Source organism: Hippopotamus amphibius, chromosome 11 (assembly GCF_030028045.1).
Source record: "Hippopotamus amphibius kiboko isolate mHipAmp2 chromosome 11, mHipAmp2.hap2, whole genome shotgun sequence".
Classification (NCBI taxonomy): Eukaryota; Metazoa; Chordata; class Mammalia; order Artiodactyla; family Hippopotamidae; genus Hippopotamus; species Hippopotamus amphibius.
In genome coordinates, this window is record NC_080196.1 from 114,599,880 (window position 1) to 114,620,343 (window position 20,464).

Sequence of the window (20,464 nt, forward strand, 5' to 3'; positions counted from 1 at the left end):
CTTGTCCAGACAGTTCCCGTTCCCGGGGACCGAGGAACTGGATTGAGATGCAGTTGTCTCGTCTAGGGTCAGGAGGACGAGCCCCAGCAGTTTGAGAAATTCCTCTGAGGTAGCTTATTTTCCGTCTCAGCTGGACTTCTGGACAAGAGCTCTTTCCGTCCCCCTGAGGTGCCCCCCGTGTTGAATTGTAGGGACACCTCGTGTCCTTAGACGTGCCTTCTCTCAGGAAGGGTTTTAGGAGTCTGAGGGCGCGTTTTCCTGGAGAACAGAGGGCCGGCTGTGGGGGAGGAGGGCTCCGCGGCGAGCCGAGGAGGAGACCCAGGGAGCCGTCCGCCCTGGGGGGGGCCGGGCCCCGTCTGCCTCGGAGTCCGAGGCCGGCGGCCTGGCCACCCGGCTGCGGGTGCAGGGTCGGCGGGAATGGCTGGGCTGGAAGTCTGGACAGCAGGGCCCAGGGGGCTCACGTGAAGAGGGCCTTTTCTCCCGGGGGTGGGAGGCAGCCTAGAGCAGGATGACGGGGATTTTCCAGAAGGCTGGAAGGGAGTCTCTGCTGCCCAGAGTCCTCCACACCCTGTTCCGCGGAGCCACTGAACGCGATGAATGCTTACGAAATTCCTGAACCCATCATTAGAAAAGAAGGAACCTCTCCGTGGTGGCCTTGCTGTGCTTATTCTGAAAGTTGCAGGTCCCTGGCTGAGTCCGAGTTGCATTCCTGAGCAGCCCTGGGCCTGGCGGAGTGTGGAGTGTGGAGGACGGGCAGGTGGTCCTCCCTGGGCTGCCCGCTCCCCGAGCGGGCAGCAGGCACGTCACCCCCCCCCCCCACGTCCCCAGGGCACGGGGACACGTTGGGGCCGAGGTGGCGGTGAGGAGGGGTCTGGCACCGCTGTGACCTGGACAGGGCCTCTTGGTGGGGGGAGGCTGGGCCGCACGGCAGGTCGCGGGCCGCCGACTCTCGGGAGGGGTGCTCTGTGCGCGCCCTGAGGACGGGCAGGTGCTGGGGGGCCCCTGTGCTCCCCGCGGGTCTCCTCGCGCGTCACGGCCCGGCTCTGTCGCGCGTGCCCCGCTCGCCCGTCGTGTCTCCGTAAGAGCCCCTTTCAGCTCTGAGTGTGGCCGGGGCGCCTCCCGCCCGAGGCCAATCCTGTCCCCGAGCCCCCTCCGCGCCGTCTGAGGGACCGTGCAGAACAGGCCGGTCCCGACCGTGGGGGGTGACAGCCCGCGATGTCCCGAGACCCCCGGCGTGGGTTCCTGTGAGCCCACCTCGCCCCCCTCCTTCCAGAGGCACCCGACGTGCAAGGCCAGCCCTGGGGGACGTTGGCCTCGTAGGGGATCACAGCCAGCCCCGCCCTGAGGGCCGTTCCCCGGGAGGGTGGGCGGGGGTCATCGGGGGGGGGGGGGGGGGGGGGGGAGGTCAGCTCCGCAGGGCCGCCCTCCGGGAAGGCGGACCGCTCTCGCGGGGGAGGAGGGGGCCCGGGGGGAGCGGCGTGGAGCTCACGGCGCGGTGTGTGGTCCTGGCTCAGCCTCGGCCCACGGGAGCCCTTCGGGGCCCGGAGACCCTGCTTAGTTAAATCGCCGAGACCTGAGATGATACCCTTTTTTAAAATCAGAGGGAGAAAGCCAAAACGAAGGGAGCGAGCGGGGAGGCCTCGGCTCCGGAGCCTGGGAGAACGCGAGACGTCAGCGCCTGGGGCGATGTCCCCCGTTCAGCTCTGGTTCTCTCTCCTCCGGGCAGATTTCCGTCCCGCCCCGTGGAGAGGTTGTAGCCTCGGCTGTTTTAGAAACATGAGTCCTAAAAGCCTGTACAGTTTTCTTCTAAGGGATGAGTCCATGCGGGCCTCAGGTCTCATACGATTCAGAATTGAAAGGATTCTTCCCAAACCACCTGAACAGAAGAGCAGCCGCCCTACCTGGTGTCTGCACGGCAGGGGAGCGTCACGCCACAGCGCCTCTCCCAAGACTCCCGCACGCGGCCCCTGGCGGGGCATGTCCAGTGCACACGGGTTCTCGGACGCGGGGAGGACGTGGCCTTTCTCAGGGGGAAGCCTCCAGAAGGGCCCCAGGCTCGGGTGGAGCCGTTTCAGGAACGTCGCTGCCTCTGACTCAGAGCAGTCCGCAGGCTGGCCAGGGCAGGAGCCCAGGGGCGGGGGGGGGCGGTGATGTGAGGGTTTACGACCTGCATCTGCCACTGCGGTATTTTTTATGCCGGCAAACAAAGGACGGCGCGTCCCCGACGGTTCCCAGCCCTGGGGTAGCGCCGTGGTGACCTGGGGCCTGTTCCTCAGCGCTGCTCGTGCGCTTTGTGTCGCAGAAAATCAGACGTGTGCAGAATCAGACGCGCCACGGTCCTCACGCCCACCCGACTGACGCGTGGTCGGCTGGCCTCGCCCACCCACACCCGTTGCTTTGCCGTGAGGCCCGGCCCTCGTGGACGCTCACCCGTGGGTACTCAGCGTGTGTCTGTCCGAGCTGGGGGCTCAGTTTTAGAAAGGCATCCTGACACCAGTCGATGCATGCTGGACGCTCGCAGGTGATTTAAAGGAGGCCCTTGGTGTCACCGGGCCCGCGTTCAGACCCTACTCTCTCCGCAGCTGTGGGGCTCTGGCCCCTCGCCCCTCAGGTCGCTCGGGTGCGTGAGTCTCCACTCAGGGCAGGGTCCCGTCAGGTCAGCTGACACACTCCTCTGTCCCTGGTCTTCGCTGCTTTTCCTAAATTGGTGCAGAATCAGGGCCTTGCTGGGATCTGGCTCCGAGTTTTGGCCACGTGATGCATGCTGTTCCCTCAGGGGCGGGTTCCGGCATCTCCGTGGTGTTCGTGGTGGTTGAAGGTGGTTTAAACAGACAGGCCTGGGGTGAGCAGCTCCGAGCCCTGCCCCGTGGGCCGTCAGGAGCACAGAGGACTTGGGGGGGACTGGGTGAGGCTTTCCGGAGCCCGAGCCCTGCGGTGACCTTGGTTTTGAATCGGGGCGGGTGGACTCCGTCTGTCTGTGTCCCCGCGTGAGCCGCGCTCTGAGCTGGAGAAGCGTCGTTGTCGGGCTGCTCCCGTGGAAACGGGCGGGTCAGCTGTTGCCCCGGTCCCCGCGCATCAGGATGGGTGCAGGTGGTTGGGCGTGTCAGGGTCAGAGCTGTCGTCTCATAAACCCCTGCTCCGGGGCTGCACAGCTTTTGCGGAGGGGAGGGACGCTGTCTGTGAAATCCTTTGTGTGTTGGAAAGACCCCCGGGACGCTTGGGTTCCCAGGGAAGCCCCAGGCGGGCGACCGTGGTGGCCGAGTGGGGAGGAGGGGCCCCAGGAGCTGGGGCAGGGCCTGGATGGGGCAGGAGGTACGGGCCGAGGAGAAGTTCAGGTCTGTCTCGGGCTCTGGATGTCCACGGGGTTGCGGGCCCCGGGCCCCAGGCCGTGAACTCAGCGTTGGAAGGGTGCTTCCCCCTCTTCCCGCACAAGGGAAGCGCAAGGTTCGGGGAGCACGCGGAAAGCTTTCTGGTGGGAAGCGGGCGGTGGCAGCAGCCCCGAGAGTGGGAATTTGTGTCGGGGTCCCCGGCGGCTCCCCATGGAGGCACGCGACTCACTTCCTTGTGTCGCACGAGCCAGCACCCCCAGCCTGGAGGACAGGGCCGGCCAGGCCACCGACGCCCGCCTGCATCGGGGCTCCCGGCGGCTGGGGAAGCCGTGGCCTGGTCCGCCGCGCGGCCTGGGGTGGGGGGTGAGGGCGCCAGCGGTGACGGGTGGAAACGGCAGGCACTCAGCGCCCACGGGGCACCAGCGTGGCTCTGCGTGTGGGCGTGCAGGGCCCCGTGGGACGTGGCTTCCAGCCTCTTCTTCTTTAAACGGGAGCAAAAGGAACATGGTTCAAGTCCTTACGTGCCGACCTCAAGACAGTCATTTAAAAAAAGCTTCTCTTTGCGAGAATTCCAGATTCACAAGACGTTGCAGAGAGACCCAGTGCCCTTCAGCCAGCGTCCCCAGCACGGACAGGGTGATGCTACGTGGCCTCTGGAGACCCCAGAGGAGCGGGGGTGGGGGGCCTGGTGTGCCACGTCGCCGTCAGTCAAACGCGTGTAAGCGGTCAGGGGACGCTGCGAGGCCTGGAGACTTCAGAGGTGTTGCCCGGGGGTTCAGAGTCGCTTGTGTTTACTGTTACCACGTCACGGGTGCGTGTTACAGTGTTGCAGCCTCAGAGCAGCTGCCCCTGTGTGGTTGGGCAAAGGTGAAAGCCGTCAGGGTCAGGCCCTGTGTAGGCGAGGCTGGGCAGGGGACCCGGGGGCATCGGGAGCCCCGGGGGCTCACGCTCTCTGACGGAGGCCGTGGGTCTGTGTTAAGGAAATGACCAGAGAGGCCGCCAGGACCTCGCTCTGGGTGTTCGTGTCTCCGGTGTTGATGAGAGCGAAAGGTCCATCTGTACGCTGACCACTCACCCACAGGGCAAGCTGCGGTCAGGCCATCTGAACAATGTGCGAAGATGCTCAAAATGTGATCTTTAAATTAAAAAGTCACAGGTCACGTTCTGTATTTTATTTTGTTAAGATATATGCCTTTTATGTAAAAATGCTTACAGATAGATGCCTGGTTGGGGAGGTACTTTCTCTGGTTGATTATGAGATGCGTGTGTGCGTGCGTGCGCATGTGTGTGCGTGTGCGCGCACGTGTCCCTGTGTGTGCGTGTGTGCGCGTGCATTGCGTGTGTGCGCGTGTCCGTGTTTGTGTGTGCATTGCATGTGTGCGTGTCCATGTGTGTGCATATATGTGCAACGTGTCCATGCGTGTGCATGTGTGTGTGCATTGCGTGTGTCCATGTGTGTGTGCGCGTGTCCATGTGTGTGTGCGTGTCCATGTGTGTGCATGTGTGTGTGCGTGTGTGCACATGTAGAACATAAAATCGCTTCTGTTCGTACAGATCGGCTGGATCTTAGATACAGATTTAACCGCCTGTTGTCTTGGTTGCCTTGAGGGTGACTTGTTAAAAAATCAGATTAAGCTGGAGGTGAGTTTGAAGTTATCTGTTGTGTTCAGCAGCTGGGGCCGAGGCCACAAGAGGGTCCTCCTGATGTGGTCCCTGTGGGCGACTCCTCTCGGGGTCGGCGGTGACCCCAGGAGCGGCGCTCCGGCCGCAGGGCCCGCGAGGAGGGTAGGAGAGCACAGCCGCGTGTCACCGTCCTCACAGCAGAGGCAGCAGCGTCTTTGAACATGGCTTCCCGTCTGAGGCCTTTTCTCTGAGTCAGAGAGACGTTTACGTTTTTTGGAGAGGTGCCAAATTCGTGCTGAAAATTTCCAGCCCAAACAATGATTTTACTTGCCTGTGTTACAGTATTTATGTCGCGCGCCGTTCTGACGTGAAGCCGTGCGCGTGCTGTGTTGCTGGCTCTGTCAGTGACTCAGGAGCAGCTCGCTTCCCCAGACCTATGCTGCGAGCATGCTCAGCTGCAGAGAGGCTCAGGAGACGCCTGCCCTTTGTGGACGGCGAGGAGCTGGACGCTCCATCTTTCCCTCACTTTTTCTGTCTCTTACTCTCTTTCTTTTCTTAAATTTCCTGGGAGTCAGACGAGCCCAACGTTTATTTTGTTTTTTATGTGTTTCTGTTCTGTTTATAGCAGAGGACAGTCTTTTCACTTAGATCAGCCATATGTGTAAGATAACAGAACAGATGAGTACCTTGGATATTCTGAATGTGGACGTGGTCCCTCTGGGCGGGGTGAGCTCTGAGCTGTGCAGTTTGCCTGGGGGTTGGGGAGCACCCCCTGTGAGACGTGCGTCACCAAGGGCCAACCCGGTCCTTTCTCCCGGTGCGGTGACCACGCACGGGTCTAGGAGGTGCCCGCGAGTGCCACAGCCTGGGCGACTGCTGCACGGGTTGTGGCGCTTGCTCTGTGGGGAGGACTCCCGTCCAGTTGCTGTTTGATGACGCCCAGAAGCCCCCTGGTACTTGGGCGGGGTGTGGCGCCCAGCCCGCGACGTGGGTATTTCTCTCATCTGGGCAGCTCAGAGTCTCCACACACACGTGTGTGTCCCAGTCCTCTTGGTCACGTGGTCTAGAGTTTTCCAAGGCTGTGCTTGGTGAGGATTTTCAAGTGAACGTGGGTCCTGGAATCCAGTAGATAGTCTGGAGGGGGGTTTCCCAGGGTTGGAAGGCCTCCCACACAGCGATTTTAGGGTCCAGCAGGGTGGACCCAGGGGCTGAGGGACACTCTCCAAAGCGGCCTGCTGGCCTGCACGGAGGTCCTGCCCCCGAGGACGGTGGCCTCCCGCCTCCAGCGGCGTCTGGCGGTTGGACGCACGGACCCCAGCTGGGAGTTTACATTTCTGGCTGCGTCAACACAGGTGCAGGTCTCCTCCCGCTAGAGGTGTGGATTTACTGCGTGAGGGTTGAGCTGGGGCCTGCTGGGGGCGGGCCCATCCCCCGGGTGGCCTCGGGGCTGGTGGTGTCCCTCAGACCCAGTGCTGACATTATGGTGGGACGTGGGGCGCGTGGCGTCCCTGCGTTTTGCCAGGCTCTCAGCACCACCGCCACACACCCTCGGAGGACCCCGGGGGTGGGGCCGCAGAACCCCAGGGTGGCCGGGGCGCTCTCAGAGCTGACTCAGCGGCGACCGCGCGCGTGGTGAGAGGATTCCGCTGCTCCGGTCACTGTAGAGCCACGGATGCCTCGAAATATACCATCCTTTCCAGGAATATTTCAGACATGTTGTGTTTTTAGAAATTACGCGTTTGATCCGAATTCACGTTGATTTCTGGGCTTTTTCTTCTTTTAAAAAAATACCTTTATTCTCTCTATTGTTTTGTGTTTCCAACATCACCACTGGTTCACAGTTGGGAGCTGAGGCAGAGGAGATGGGGGGCGTTTCGGGGACGCCGTGGACGACTGCGTCCAGGTTGGGACACCGTGAGCTTGCGTCCGTGTGTCTGGGCCTCTAAACAAAACCCGGCCTCGCCGGCCGCCTGCCCCAAACCGGCCGCCAGGACCCACGTGTCTCTGCTGTGGACACGGAAACGGACACGTCAGCGACAGGCGCCGGGGCGAGGGGACAGTGGGGCCTCGATGGTGGAGACTTCAGGAGTGAAGGCGCCTTCGGGGCTGTGTGCGGAGGGCAAGACCGGGGCCTCCCGTCCACCTCTGTTGGCGGCGGGGGGGGGGGGGGTCCCTGCGCGGCTCCTGATTCACACCCTCCTGGCCGCGCCAGGTCGGTTCCCAGACGCCTCTTTGGTCTGACGAGCAGCATGTCTGTTGGGTCAGGTTCTGCGTCCGAGAAGGCAGGGGGAGGGGCTGTCACCGTGGGGACCAAGACCCCCCCGCCATGGGCTCTGGTTGCAGGAAGGCGGGGGGGTGGGTCAGACCCCAGCTCCTGTGGGAACCTGGTGGCCTCCCTGTGCGGACTGCGGCTTTTTGGGGTCAGCCTTTTGTCTTTTCACAGGGCAGGGCCCTGAAGCACGTTCTGTAGGGAGAGCAGGACCGTTGGCCCCACGTGGACCTGGTTTCAGGTGGCAAATGGCCTCCATTTCCTGTCTATACAGGGAGGCTTTCAGTGCCTCAAGGGATTTGAGGTTACCGTGGGCCCCGCCGGCAGGGCCCAGCTCACGCCCTTTTCCCCAGCCTCCAAGTAACACACCTGCCCGCAGAGCCTCCCTGGGCTCCGGGGCTGCCCCCTTGGCCTTGCAGACCTTCGGCTGCAGCTCACTCGTGCCCTGGTGGGCGGCTGCCCATGTGTCGTGCGCAGATCGCGGGAGGTAGGGGGCTGGGCGAGGTCGCTGCAAACCCGCCGTTTCATCCGGCGCCCGGCCGCACCCCTGACGGCTCAGCTCCGCCCACAGCTCGTTCGAGGGGCCAGCCTGCCCCGTTCTCAGGCCAGGCCGACAGCGCTGTGATTTTAAAAAGATCTGTAATTCTGGAACCTGTCTTATTAGGGAGGTGAAATAATTTATAGGCCCATCGCGAAGGAAGGAAAATATTTTAAGGTCGCGTGGGGAAAATATGTCCACCTTATTCAAGAACCTCGTCCTGAAGACCTGACAAGGCTCTGGGCGTCCGTCACCGTCAAATCCCCACTGGTTTTGCAGAGACTTAAACGACTGCGTCAGGACGTTATCCTTACTGATGGGAATTTCAGACGCAAGCCTGGAAGGATGAGCTGCTCATCGGGGCCCCAGGTCTCAGGGCGGGTCTGTGGGCCGCGGGGAGCGTGTGCATGAATGTCTCACACTCTTGTGTTCTGTTTCAGCCCGTCTCTGCCTGCCCTCGACTGGCAGCTGCCGTCACACTCAGGACCGTACGAGCTGAGGATCGAGGTGCAGCCCAAGTCCCACCACAGAGCTCATTATGAGACGGAGGGGAGTCGGGGGGCCGTGAAGGCGTCGGCCGGAGGACACCCCAGTGTGCAGGTATCTGCTCTGCTCTGGCCCCAGGGCGCGTCCCTGCTGCAGGGCAGCAGCTGGCGCTGGTTCAGTCCAGAGGCCGCTGTGCTGTAACAGCGCTTTCCGTTTTCTGTCTTTTTAAAAAAAATTCTCATCTCCCGCCAGGTTAGCTAAGTATTTATACACAGTCAAGTCCTCGTTTTCTCCTCAATACGTATAAAGGTGGAATGAGAGTGCCTGCCTAGTCTCCTCCGCTTGCTTCCGCAGCTCGTAAATCAGCGGTAGGTGTCGGACCGGAGGCTCCTCTTCAGTGGAGCTGCTTTGGGGAGCAGGCAGTGCCCTGAAGATCGTGGGGGCGACCGGCGTGGCCCTGGCGGGGTTGGGGGGACGCCCGTGGACGGTGTCGCCGGGGCGACCAGCGTGGCCCTGGCGGGGTTGGGGGACGCCCCTGGACGGTGTCGCCGGGGCGACCAGCGTGGCCCTGGCGGGGTTGGGGGACGCCCCTGGACGGTGTTGGTGGCAGGTCTGTATTCAACTAGGAGGCTGAAGAGCTGTAGCTTTTGCGTGTGGTTCCTGGTGGGTGGCTGAGGTGACCTCGGTACAGCCTGGCTGTTGCTTTGTCCAGATGGACAATGTCCTTTATCCTTGTGTGTCCCTGAGGAGTCACGTTTGACTCAGAAAACATTGGAAAGAGGAGAAGAGAATCCAAGGAGAGACAGCGTGTCCACGAAGGTGGCCTGGGCCACCTTGAGGGCCCATCTCGCTGCCTGGATGGTGGCATTGGGCTGTGTGGGCTGGGGCTGCTGTAGACTTGACCCTGGAGCTATTGCGTTTTAAGTGTCTTGGAATAGGAAAATATAGACGAAAATAAATACGGCTTTGAAATAAAAGTGCTTCATTTCTGAGGACCTTTTCTGTAACAGACCCGTAGCAGCAGACGTTCAGGCTTCCTAGCACCACGGGTGGATGTGGCTGCTGAGGCCCTCGCCCGCCCGCGCTTCCCGGCCCGGCTGCCACGCCACAGCCCGCAGCACGCGCCGCTCGCGGACGGGCGGAGGACGCCCCTGGTGCCCCCGCTCGGGGAGGGCCAGAGAGGCGCGTCCAGGGCCCGGAGCCCAGCTCCGCGCAGCCCTCTGCTCAGAACCGCCCCGTCCCCGAGCCCGCAGGTGCAGGCGCGCGGGGAGAGCGTGCGGCCCTGCTCTGCCTGCGGCCGTGGCCACCCGCCTCCCGGGGCTGCTTGCCCAGAGGTGGCCGCGATCCTTGTTGCGCGTCTCCGGCGGCCGTCAGCGCAGCCTCGACCAGGGTCTCTTTGGGCCACGTTAAGATGGGTCCGAAGCAGAGTCCACCTGCACGGGGGTGCCTCTGGCTTGGGTTTTCAAAGGCTAAGTTTAAAGGCTCCGTCCTTTGCTCTCTGAAGCCGTGGGCGCTTTGAGGCAGCGGTTCCCGAAGAGCGGCCCCAACCTGCAGGGTCCGTCTCACCGGGTCCCTTGCAGACGCGGGTTCTCCAGCCCCCTGCCCTGCTGGGCCCGGAGCGCCGGCCCTGGGCCTGCTCGCCAGCCCCGGCATTGGACGCGGGCCGGCGCCCAGCGCTTTGCTTCTGACCTGGGAGCAGGAGCCGCGGGACTGCCCTGGGTGTCGGGGCGGCGGCGGGCAGGGGCTGCTGCTCCGGTGGTGCCGGGAGGCGTGGGCTCTGCCGGCGTGGCTTCGGCGCCGCCCCCCGCCCCACGCGCCCTGGGGGTCAGCGTGTTCATAGCGGGTGTCCAGGCCGCACCCGCCGTCCTGGACCTGTCACCCTCCTCCGGGCAGGAGGTGAGCGTGAACTCGCGGGCAGGCTGTCCTGGGTCAGCGTTTGGACGTACGTGTCCCTCATCAGCCTGACGTCCCCCCCCAGGCCCCTCTGATGTGACCTGCGACGGTCCCCGTGGACGCGAGTTTGCCCTCTTGTCCTGGAGCGGCAGGCTGTGCGGTGTTGACGGAGAAGGTTTCTCCCCGGCCTACGCCCCCACCGTAAACCGGGCTCCCCGACCCTGTCATTTAGGAAACGGTGCAAGCCGGAAGGGGAGGCAGCAGGGCACGCCGTGTTTTTATTTTATTCCATTTAGATAAATAAAAATAAAGCGTGCGAGGGCAGGAGGACGCAGAGACAAGTGGTGGTCCGCCAACGTGACAATCAGGGCCTGGAGTTCGCGGGATGACGTTGGGGCGACCTTCGAGGCCGTGCGCTCAGCGCCAATGAATACCCACTTGGTTGGCGGCCGGACTCGGGAAACGCAGGGGGCTCATCAGCGCCCAGCGGCCGGCGGCCCTTTCAGCTCCCCTCCTGGGCGGAGGCAGGCTGCGTCATGCCTGCTCTCAGCCGAGTCCATAAACACAGTGTTTAAGTCCATTCCCGCTACGGTTTCCACTGGAAGAACGTGTGTTGCTGCTGAATGGAAAAGACATTACAAAGGTGAGGAAATAGGCTGTTAAATAAGGAGAAATGAGAATACAGCAGGAGAGAAATAATGGCCAAAAGACCCCTTTCTTGTAAATTCTGTAGGCGAGGGGTACTGGTCCCGGATGGCAGGAAGCCTTGTGTCATGCGGACGCTTCTGTGAGATGCAAAGGGCCGGGCTGCGGCCCTGCGTGAGGGCCGGCCTGTCCTCGGTGTGGGGGCTGTGGTCCTGGGGGCGCGGGCTCGCCCCCGCCTCTTGCGGGAGCACGTGGAGCCCCACGCCCTGCAGGGCCACAGCACCGGGCCTCCGTTCCCACCAGGCAAGTGTCTTGGGCACCAGGTGGTGTTAACCTCTCAGCGAAGATGAGACAGAGAGAATTGAGATGCTTTGCAGGAATTCTGAAACTTGGAACAGCATTTATCTTAAGAACGCATCCTCAGAAATTACCTCGCGTTCCGTGGTGGCAGGATGGGAGGGGCTGGCTCTGGGGTGAAACAGAAGGAAGGCCCCGCCCCCCGCCGCACAGCTGAAACGCCGGAGGAAGCCGGTCCCCACAGAAATGTCAGCCCCTGTCAGCCTTTCTCCTGCAGGAGGAGCTGGTAGCGGAGCTCTCTCTGATCTCTGCGGCAGGGTAAGCAGGTAAAAAGAGGGGCTTTTAGGGTTTGTTTTCTTTTTCAGTTAGTGGACCGCAAATTCGATAAAAATAGAATTTGCACATAATTATAAAACAAATGAAAACAGAAAACTCTCTCAGTTGCTGTGAAAGCCCGGTAACCACAAAGTTTTCTTCTGCGCTGTGAGCTATTTTAGCACATCCTCCGACACCGGCGGCTCCTCCCACCCGAGCCTTGGCGCCTCGGCCACGGGCCGGTCCACACGGCGGGGGACACAGCCACTCCCACTGGCCGTCCTGCGGTCAGTTGGTCAGAGGGAAGCCAGGTGCTGGTTCCGGGGCGTCCAGGCCATCACGTGGACCTGCTGTCACGTGGGGCGTGGGGGAGGCTGGCGTGCGTGTGGGCTGCACCGGGGGTTGTCGCTGCTCCCCCGGGATGCCCAGCGCGTTGACTTGCTCCTGCATCCGCAAGCTTGTCGCAAGGTCAGAAGCAGCGCCTTGTGCGGGACGGAGGCCCCGCCGGGCCCAGGGAGGACACCCTGCGTTTCTCGAGTGGCCGACACGCACGGGGAGCTGCCCCACACAGCCGCTTCCTCTGCGTCTAGGAGACCGCGCGTTGCAGACTCTTCACTGTAGGCAGAATCAGACTAAACTTTCAGATTAGGAAAGGACCCTGCGTTCAGGGGGTCTTGCCCCACCCCACCCGTTTTCGTCTGGGGACACAGGTGGGTGCGGGGCTTGCCCGGTGTCCGGCGGGGCCAGTGCCGGGAGGGAGCGTCCCAGACCATCCGCAGCCCGGACTCTCCAGGGTCCCCGCAGCCCTGGCGGGTGTGTCCGGGGGTGCGTCTGAGCCCCGGGGGCTGCTGTGACGGCCCCTTCAGGGGCTGGCCCCCCTCCTCGCAGGCTGGGCGGGGCGAGATGGGGCCGGCTGTCCTCCGCAAGGCCGCCGGCTCCAGCGGCGGGTGCGTGTGGCGTGGCCCCGGGCTGCGTCAGGGCCCCAGGATCCGCGCTGGCCTCTGCTGACTTTGTCACGATGGGACCAGGGAGGAAGCGGTGTGGGTTTCCCCGCACTTTCAAATCTTGCCTCTTCCTCTGTTGACAAACGGTTTGGACACACGCAGTGCGCCCCTCGGGCGCAAGGTGTCCCGCAGGGACCGTGTGGGGTGTCCTGGCTCCCAGCACCCAGGCACCTCCTGTCCTTGGTCCAGAGCTCCTGCCGCCAGCGCCCCGGCTGTCCGTGTGAGTCTGTGGGCTGCCGGCAGGGGCCCCAGCTTCCGACGGGGATGCAAAGGCCATCTCTCTGCCCACCTGTGCCCCTGCGAGCTTGCCCGGCAGTGCCGGCAGGACGGGCCGACGAGGAGCGGTCAGAGCGCGCGCGTCGCGCCGTCGGTCTGTCTCTCCTGCGCTGCTGGGCTTGCACCGGTGCCCCGGCAGGGTGAGCGCGCGGCCCCGCCCAGGCCCTCCCCTGCTTGTTGGTCAGTCGCTCGCGGACGAGGGTCTCTGGGCGCGGCGGCCTCTCCAGCCCGGGGCCGGGTGTCCTGGGTGCGTCCGGGGGCACCTCCCATCTGTCCGTCTCCCAGCCCGTCGGCTCCCACCGCCCCCGTCTGCGCCCAGCACCTAGACGGTGGCCGTGGCTGGTCCCCTGCCGTTCCTGTCAGTGGGCCTGGGGCGAGGAGGGACATCCCCCCGCCGTCCCCCCGAGGAGGGGGAGCAGAGGGAGTCCTCGGGCCTGTGTGGAATTTACCTTTCCAGTGTTTTTACGGATAAATCAGAGCGCATGTCCCCGAAGGGGCCTCCAGGCCCCTGTGTTTCCTCAGAAGAGAAAACTGCAGCTCGAGGAGCCTGACTCTCTTCACTTTGTTTTTCTGCTTCTTTTCTGCTGCGTCCCTGTCCTCCTCTCCTCCTGGGCCATCGTCCAGGCCTGGCCATCTCTCTTCCCTGCCCTTCTGGGCTGCATCCCTGATGCCTCGTCCCCATCTCAAGAGCAGAGAGCCCTTCCGTGGAGGTCCCTGGTTCTGGCCGCCCCACGGAGGCTGGGGGAGTGACCTGGGGCTTGTCGCTGGCCTCTGACCCAGGGGTCAAAGGGTGAAGCTCTGTTTACCCAGTTACCAAAATAACCTGCTCGATAGCATCTAGCCGGTCACACAGGAGGCTGGGCCCGCGTCAATAATTGATAGGTCGCGGAAACGTGAGACTCGGTGCAGAGCTGTCAGTTCCTAAACAGCACTTCACGTTTGTCATTTGTGTTCTTGTCAGTTATGAATGACCCGTGTAACCCCTGTCTGGCCAGGTGACGGGCGGGGGGACGCGGGACCACCGTGGCGCAGGCAGCGGGGGCTGGGAGGCTGGGCCGGCCCCGGGGGTATCCCGGCCCCAGCCTCGTGCCCTGTGTGGCGCGGGGGCCTCTCCTTAGGGCGGCTGGCTTTTCGGCTCAAATTTGCCCCTGTGGGCCATGACGCGTAGTTATCTATCAGAGAAGGCATTTGAGAGCGGACGCCAAGGCAGGGACGCACCAGGACACAGCCGTTTTCTTCAGATCATCAAAATCGTCACGTCTCGTTTCGTGCAGCGCCCTGCCTCCTGTGGGTGTCTGAATGCCCCAGACAGACGGCAGCTCTTCCTTTTCCCTGATGTCCGCGGCATGTTTTGTTTCACCCGAAGCTTTGCTCCATTTTTCTTATGTGAGTTGTCCTGAGTGAGCATCTCTTTCTGTGCTCCGGACAGGATTATGAACCTGGGAGCCTAGGTTTTCACAGAAGCCAGAGAAACAGATGCGGGTGGAAGAAATTCCATGTGGTGGCAAACCCCCTGGGGCCCAGCAGGGCGCTGAGGGTCAGAGCTGCCCGGTGGCCGCAGCCCCAATCCCAGCGGCCGGCCGGCAGCCACACGCCGCGGACCTGCCCACGGGGCAGATTCATCTTTCACACGGGGCAGCCTGGGGGCGGCAGGCACCGCCCTCTGCTCTTGCGGTAGCGTCCGGGCAGATGGCCTTTTCCTCCCGGGCCGGCCACGCGTGGACCTGGGCGGTCTCACTCTGGACGCACCTGCTGACCGCGAGCTGCGGCCACGGGGCGGCCTTTCCTGCCCCCACAACGCAGTGGGCCCTGAGGGTGCTCAGGGCGGCGCCGTTCAGCCCACGAAACACGTCGTCAGCGTCTGTGCCGAGCAGGGCGTGGACACGTCTGTTCCTCCCGAAGCAAAGCAAAGAGGTGCCCGCGTGCGCGCCGTCGTGGGAAGGCTGTTCCGCGGAGTCACGTGGTGTGAGCACGTGCGAGGCGCGGCGTTGCCAGTGATCATAGCTCTGAGGGTCGCAGAGGTGCTGGGGCGTGTCCTCGCCTGCCCGGCTCCGCTGCGCCACGTGGGTTTCTAAACACCTGTTTGAGAGTTCCGTCGCCTGGCGGAGCTGAGGACAGCGCGGGTCAGGCTCTCCTGCAGCCAGGACGTTCACCGGGGGAGACGGCCGTGAGTAGCTCAGCGGCGGAAACCTTCTCAGGACGATAAACAGCATTGTCAGCCTCCAAAAACCTTCCAGTTCAGACGCTTCGGCTTCTGTGTTGCAGGCTGTGGGGAATTGTAGACAAAAGTTGCCTCGGACGCAGAACCTCTGGCGATGGTCCGTAATTCCGCCGTGTCTCCTGCGTGAGTCCAGGAGGTTTCCCGGAACGTCCCCTGAGGGCAGGGCCGCGTCCCGGCCGTTGCCGTTCAGAGCTCTGCGTCTGCCCTCACACGCCATCCCAGCCCTCAGGAAACGCCCGTGCGGTGCAGGCGGGAGGGGGTGGGCGCTGGACAGTGTGATGGTGAGAAGTCACCGTCTTTGATAAAAACGACAAAATAGGGAGATCCGTGGCCCCGGCTGGCCCTCCGCTCTGACCGGGGGCTCCGTGGTCTCCCCGGGGCCACGCCCACGGGTGGCAGCATCACGGATGCCCTGAGCCCTCGGGTGGGGGTTGGCCTGGCCTCCCCACTCGGTTCCGAGGCAGCCCCCATCCTGCGGCCCCAGGCAGAGCCCTGTCCTCAGCCTGCGGGCCGCGCGTTCCCCGGGGGAGGGTCTCCTGGACGTCCTCGCTCCGGGGCACCACGCAGCACAGGGACGGGGGGTGGGAGGGGGAGGCGCGACCACCGAGCGCGCTGCTCCCCGCGGGCAGAAAGAGGACGCGCGCCCGCGGAGCCCGCCCTGGCCTGAGCTCCGGCGCACGGGTGGATGCCCGGGCCCTGTGTCCGAGTCCTCCTGGCTGTTCCTGCTGCTGCGCTCTGCAGACGGCTCCGTCTCTGGGAGGCTCTAGGTTGGAGGGGTGCTTGCACCCTGAGCGCTGCCCCACCCAGCGTGCGGCTGGGGAGCCGTGAGCACCGTCCGCACGCTCCCGGGGGGGTGGCAGGGTCTCCCTGAGCTGGGCCGCCGGTCTCCTCTTCCTCCTCTGCGGGACACCGGGCAGGGCTGTCTGCTCTGCGTCCGCCCAGGCGGCCAGCTCGGCCCTGCCGTGGGCCAGGCCCCGCCCAGCGGGACCCATGGTCGTGCTGTGGCTGGCCGTGCGGTGACCGTCCCCTCAGCGGCACCCGGGGCCAGGGCAGGAGCTGGCCTCACGCCGGGCCGACCGTCATGGGACGTGCGGGCGCCCGGCGGGCGGTGCCCTCGGCCCGCGCCGGGCCTCTGTCAGCCCTCGTCCAGGCCCTGCCGGCGGCCACTCTTCCATCGCTGGCAGTAACCGCGGAGGGCCCGGCCCGCTGCCAGAGGTGCAGCTCTGCCCACGCCCGTACGCCTGGGGGGTGGCCGCCGCCCCCCTCCGCCATCCTGAGGTACGCACAGTTGAGTTCAGGGGGGCTGCCCCGGGGAAGGCGGGGTCGGGGGCACAGGGTGGGCCCCGCCCGCCTGGGGTCTGGTCTGTGGGGAGCCGGCCACAGGCCCTGGGCCCGGCCTCCCTCCCAGGCGCTGGGGGACAGGGTGCCCTGCGGGGAGCACGCGCCTGTGGATGTGGAGACGATGCTCACGTGGCACAGTCCCTTAAGTTAATCCAGTGTTAGGAAAATTTGGGTTGGAAACATGTGAAACCCGCTTGCGAACTGGATTTTCCTTCCTGCGGAGCTCCCTTGGGGATTGTGTAAAGATGCAAACTTTACATCTGGGTTAAATGCATAATGTACCCTTCAATTGCCTGCTCCGCTGGGTGCAAGGACCCCTCGCTCGGAGTTTGCACCCGCTCGAAACTGAGTCGGAAGTAATTTCCCTCGGTGAACGGGTCCTTCGCTTGCGTGGCGCTCCCCGCCACCGCGTGCGCTGCGGGAGCCTCAGCGCCCAGCCAGTCCCTGCCTCACCTGTCATCCTGCCACGTGACTGCCGAGGCGAGCGTAGCGCCTAAAAACTCACCCCAGCTCTTACACCTCGAAAATGGAATAATACAGTTTGTTTAGTTTAGGTTGAAGCAAAGAGAGGCCATTGTTACGACAGGTCATTTTATAAATATTATTTTGACAGACACGATAGCGTGCTGGGGGCAGAAAACCCATGCAGTGGAACATGTGAAGTATTTAAATGACTTCTCTTAAAATGAACGTCATGCTTTAAATAATAGATGTTTTTACCTCCCAGGATCAACCTTACATATTCCCATTTTCACTGAGACGGCATGTTTTTAAAAAGGCAGCGTTACACCCACAGTCCGCTGCGTCCTGCGTGCCGTCAGAGCAGGGCCCCAGTGTGAGTCCTGTGGGGATTGAAGGGGTCATCGTCACGTCGTCTGACCCTGGCCAGGCCGTGTGGCGGCCTGAGGCTGCCTCCCGGCGCTGAGGAGCTCGCCTCGGCTGCGCCAGAGAAGGTCTTGGTCTCGGTCGAAGACTCATTGACGTATTCTTGCGTTTAATGTCCCGGGCGGAATACGGAGAGGCAATGTGCGTTTCTTCATCCGTCGCTGATTTTATTTTTATGTTTCCTGTTATAAAAATGTAGGTCGAGTCCAGCGTGCAGTACGGGCTTCTTAGGAGGTTCGTTAAACGGCAAAAGGCTAGACTCAGGTTCCCCCCAGCAAGGAGAGGTCGCGTGGGCCCGGCCCCCGGTCCTGGTTCCCCTAACTGGACTCTGTGTGTGGAGACTCCCGTGTGCTCACACTGGAGGAAAGCTCGGCTCAGACGGGAGCGGCATCTTGCTGCTGCAGAGCCGATGAGCGTCAGGACTGCATGGCTGCTGGCAGGTTCTCTGCGCGATGGCCTTGGGGGCGGGAGGTGCTCTGCCGTGGCCTTTGTGCGCACGGCGGGCCAGGACCGTGCGTGGGCAGGTGGGCCCCGCGGTAAACGATGCTGCCGCCCGTTCTCTGCTCACCGGGGCCACGCGGGGTTCGGCTGCAGGCCTGAGACCACGCCCTTCCTCTGCGCACACGCCTGCCGGACACCTGTGGCTCAGGAGGAAGCCACCGTGATTTTGCTAGGAAGGAACCACCTTGAGGATGAGGACATCCATGGGTGCTCGGGACGGGGTCGCAGACAGACACGGTGCAGACAGGGAGGCTGACGCGTGAAACGCCTGCTGCTGTGGGAAGGAAGGCCTTCCCCCCCAGGGACAGAGTTCCAGGGCGCGTCTGGAGGGCGAGTGCGTGTGCGCACAGTCCCCGCGGCCCAGGCTCACAGCCACGCGCCCGGCCTGCGTGGAGCTGGCTCCTTATCTCCGTAAAACCTCGCGGGCGGCATTCAGAGCCCCCGGGAGCCTCTGCACAGCCTGTGACACACACACAGGGTTAAATGGTAACGGGGGGCTGCAGAATGTGCCCCAGGGCGCCCGCAGGTGCCAGACACCCCTGAGGAGCTCGTGCGGGAGTCCCAGCTGCCGGACGTTCCTCCGAAGCTGTGCATTCGCGCGTCAGGGGCAGCGGTCCGTCCTGGCGCGCGGCCTGCTGTCTCGTGTCCACAGCTGTGACACCAGGCAGCCCCCGCCGGCCGGGAGACGGGGCCCGGTGCAGGGAGCCCTCACCCTGCGGGGCCCTGCCCTGCGAGGCGCCGCCCGGATCCTGCTTCTGGCCCCTCCTCGGCCCCTCCACAGCCTGACGCCCGAGCACATCCTTGCCGGGGCCCCAGGTGGGTGGCGGGCGTTGGGCGGGCCCTGGCGCTCTGCTTGCGGAGTGCGTGTGAACCGGCCGGGAACGGCATGTCATCGTCTGGGGTCGTCTTCTGAGCTGTCGACATTTGTGAGTGACGTCGTCTCTTCATTACGAGACGTCCGCGCCGTGTGGACGGGCGGTTCCCTGCTGATCTGACCGACCCTGCAGCGGCGCGCGTCTCTGGGCTGCAGAGAGAGTCGTCCCACATGCAGGGACGGGGGGGAGCGCGGGGAGGCTGCAGCGGGGGGACAAGGCGGGGGCTGCTGACCGGGTGGCGTGGGAAGACACGGAGGACCTGCCGTGGGAAGACACGGAGGACCCGCCATGGCAGCGGCATGTCGTGAACCCTCCACGAGGAAGAGAGCACGCGACAGCCGGGCAGAGAAAGGGCTGAGCCCAGTGCCGGGCCTTCCGGTGGGACCCCGGCTTCCTCGTCTGGACGGACCTTCCTCGTCTAGACAGACCTTCGGCTTCCACGCTAACGTGGAAAGCTGGTGCCTGCTCCTCCTGTGCTTCCTCGGTGCCCCGGCACCGTCCCTGTCCCGAGCCAGCACGGCTTGGGAGCTCTTGGTCGTGCAGCCCGGCCTCTGTCCCCGCGGGCTGTGACGTGACTGCCAGGGCGTCTTCCCGGGGGGCAGAGGTGGAGCCCGGATGGCGGGGAGGCGGGGCTCTGGGGCTGGCAGGGTGGATGGACCGAGAGTAACTCCGCCGCGGGGCCGGCTCTTCCGTGGCTTCCGCGCGGCCGCGGTGCTGGCAGGGGCTCCTGCCCCCGGAGAGTCCCTCGGCGGGGCAGGCGGGTCCGGGGCCTGCAGGCGGCCTCGCGCACGCACACGCCGCACCCGCGTCTCTGCTGCCGTGGGGGCAGGGACCGTCTTCGCGGGGACGGCGCTCGTTCGGCCCGTCAGACTCTGTTACCGTTGCTACCTGTCGTCAGAGCCGCTAAAATGAGTCCAGGGAGCGAAGGGGTGAGGCCGCGCGGCTGTGCTGGCCCGGCTGCCCCTCCCGGGGGGGTCCGGCGTCAGTACCCTCGGGGGCTGCCGCCCACCGAGGCCGCCCGCTCCTGCAGCGGGAGGGGGTGGGCAGCTGGGCCCGGGCCTCACGCTGAGCTGCCTGCCTGTTCTGGGTTTGCCTCTGGAAGATGCTCTGCCGGAAAAGGGGAGAGGAGAGGGGGTCCGTGCAGCCCCGAGGACTCCCCTGAGGGAGGCGCGGCCGGCAGTGCCGGGGGGTGGGAGGGCTCGGGCCTCGGCCCCCGCGTAGGTCCTAAGACGCGGGCGCCGCGCGCGCCCCCGGGCTCCTGGTGGGCGATCGGCCCGTGCTGGTCCTGGGGCCTGCGTCTCACGGGGTTTCGCGCCCACACGCAGTGTCTTCAAGACCCTGCATCCAGACGGGAGGGGCCACGTGCGCCCCCCAGCCCCCCGTGGTGGGCCCGACGCCGTGGCAGACGGGCCGCGACCTGGGGCGTCCTGCAGCCGGCCCAGGGGCGCGTGCGACGGGCGCCAGGGCAGCCCGCGGCCGCCACCTGCCAAGCCAGACAGGAGAGGGCCGACGCCGCGTGTGTCCTGCTTGCTGGCTGGGACTGGACCGGGCAGGGGAAAGGGGATGGAGTCCTGTTGGGCATGTGTCTGAACCCGTCAGGGGAGGCTCGTGGGGAGGGCTTGGTGCTGGCCCGGCTCCAGGGGGGCCTCACGAGATGCTCGTGTCGCACGCGCGTGGGCAGAGGGTGGTCTGAGCAGGAGGCAGCGTCGGGAGAGATGGGCTCTGGGTCCCTCCTGCCCCTCCTGCGGATCCCCGTCGCCGTCCCGGGCACCGTGCACGTGCTCTCCTGTGATGCAGGGACACGCGTGCAGGTGTGCGCCGCACGTGTGTGCGTGTTCCAGCGTGGGCAGCCGAGCATTCAGAGCTGTCTCCGGGGCAGAGGCCCTGGGGCACGAGGTGTAGGTGGGGGGGGGGGGGCCGGCCTCGGGCCGCACACGCTGCCTCTGCGCGGGGGGCGTGGTGGGCG

General features: G+C 64.4%; 1 protein-coding gene across 3 annotated transcripts in view; it reads left to right on the plus strand.

Annotated features, from left to right (window-relative positions):
* The window catches only part of NFATC1 (nuclear factor of activated T cells 1), a 96,838-nt gene that overhangs the window by 20,195 nt on the left and 56,179 nt on the right, over positions 1-20,464 (plus strand). For all 3 annotated transcript variants that reach the window (XM_057699306.1, XM_057699308.1, XM_057699307.1), the window contains exon 3: positions 8,200-8,359. In XM_057699306.1, the coding sequence (XP_057555289.1) occupies positions 8,200-8,359 (160 nt within the window). The remainder of the gene's footprint in view (positions 1-8,199; positions 8,360-20,464) is intronic.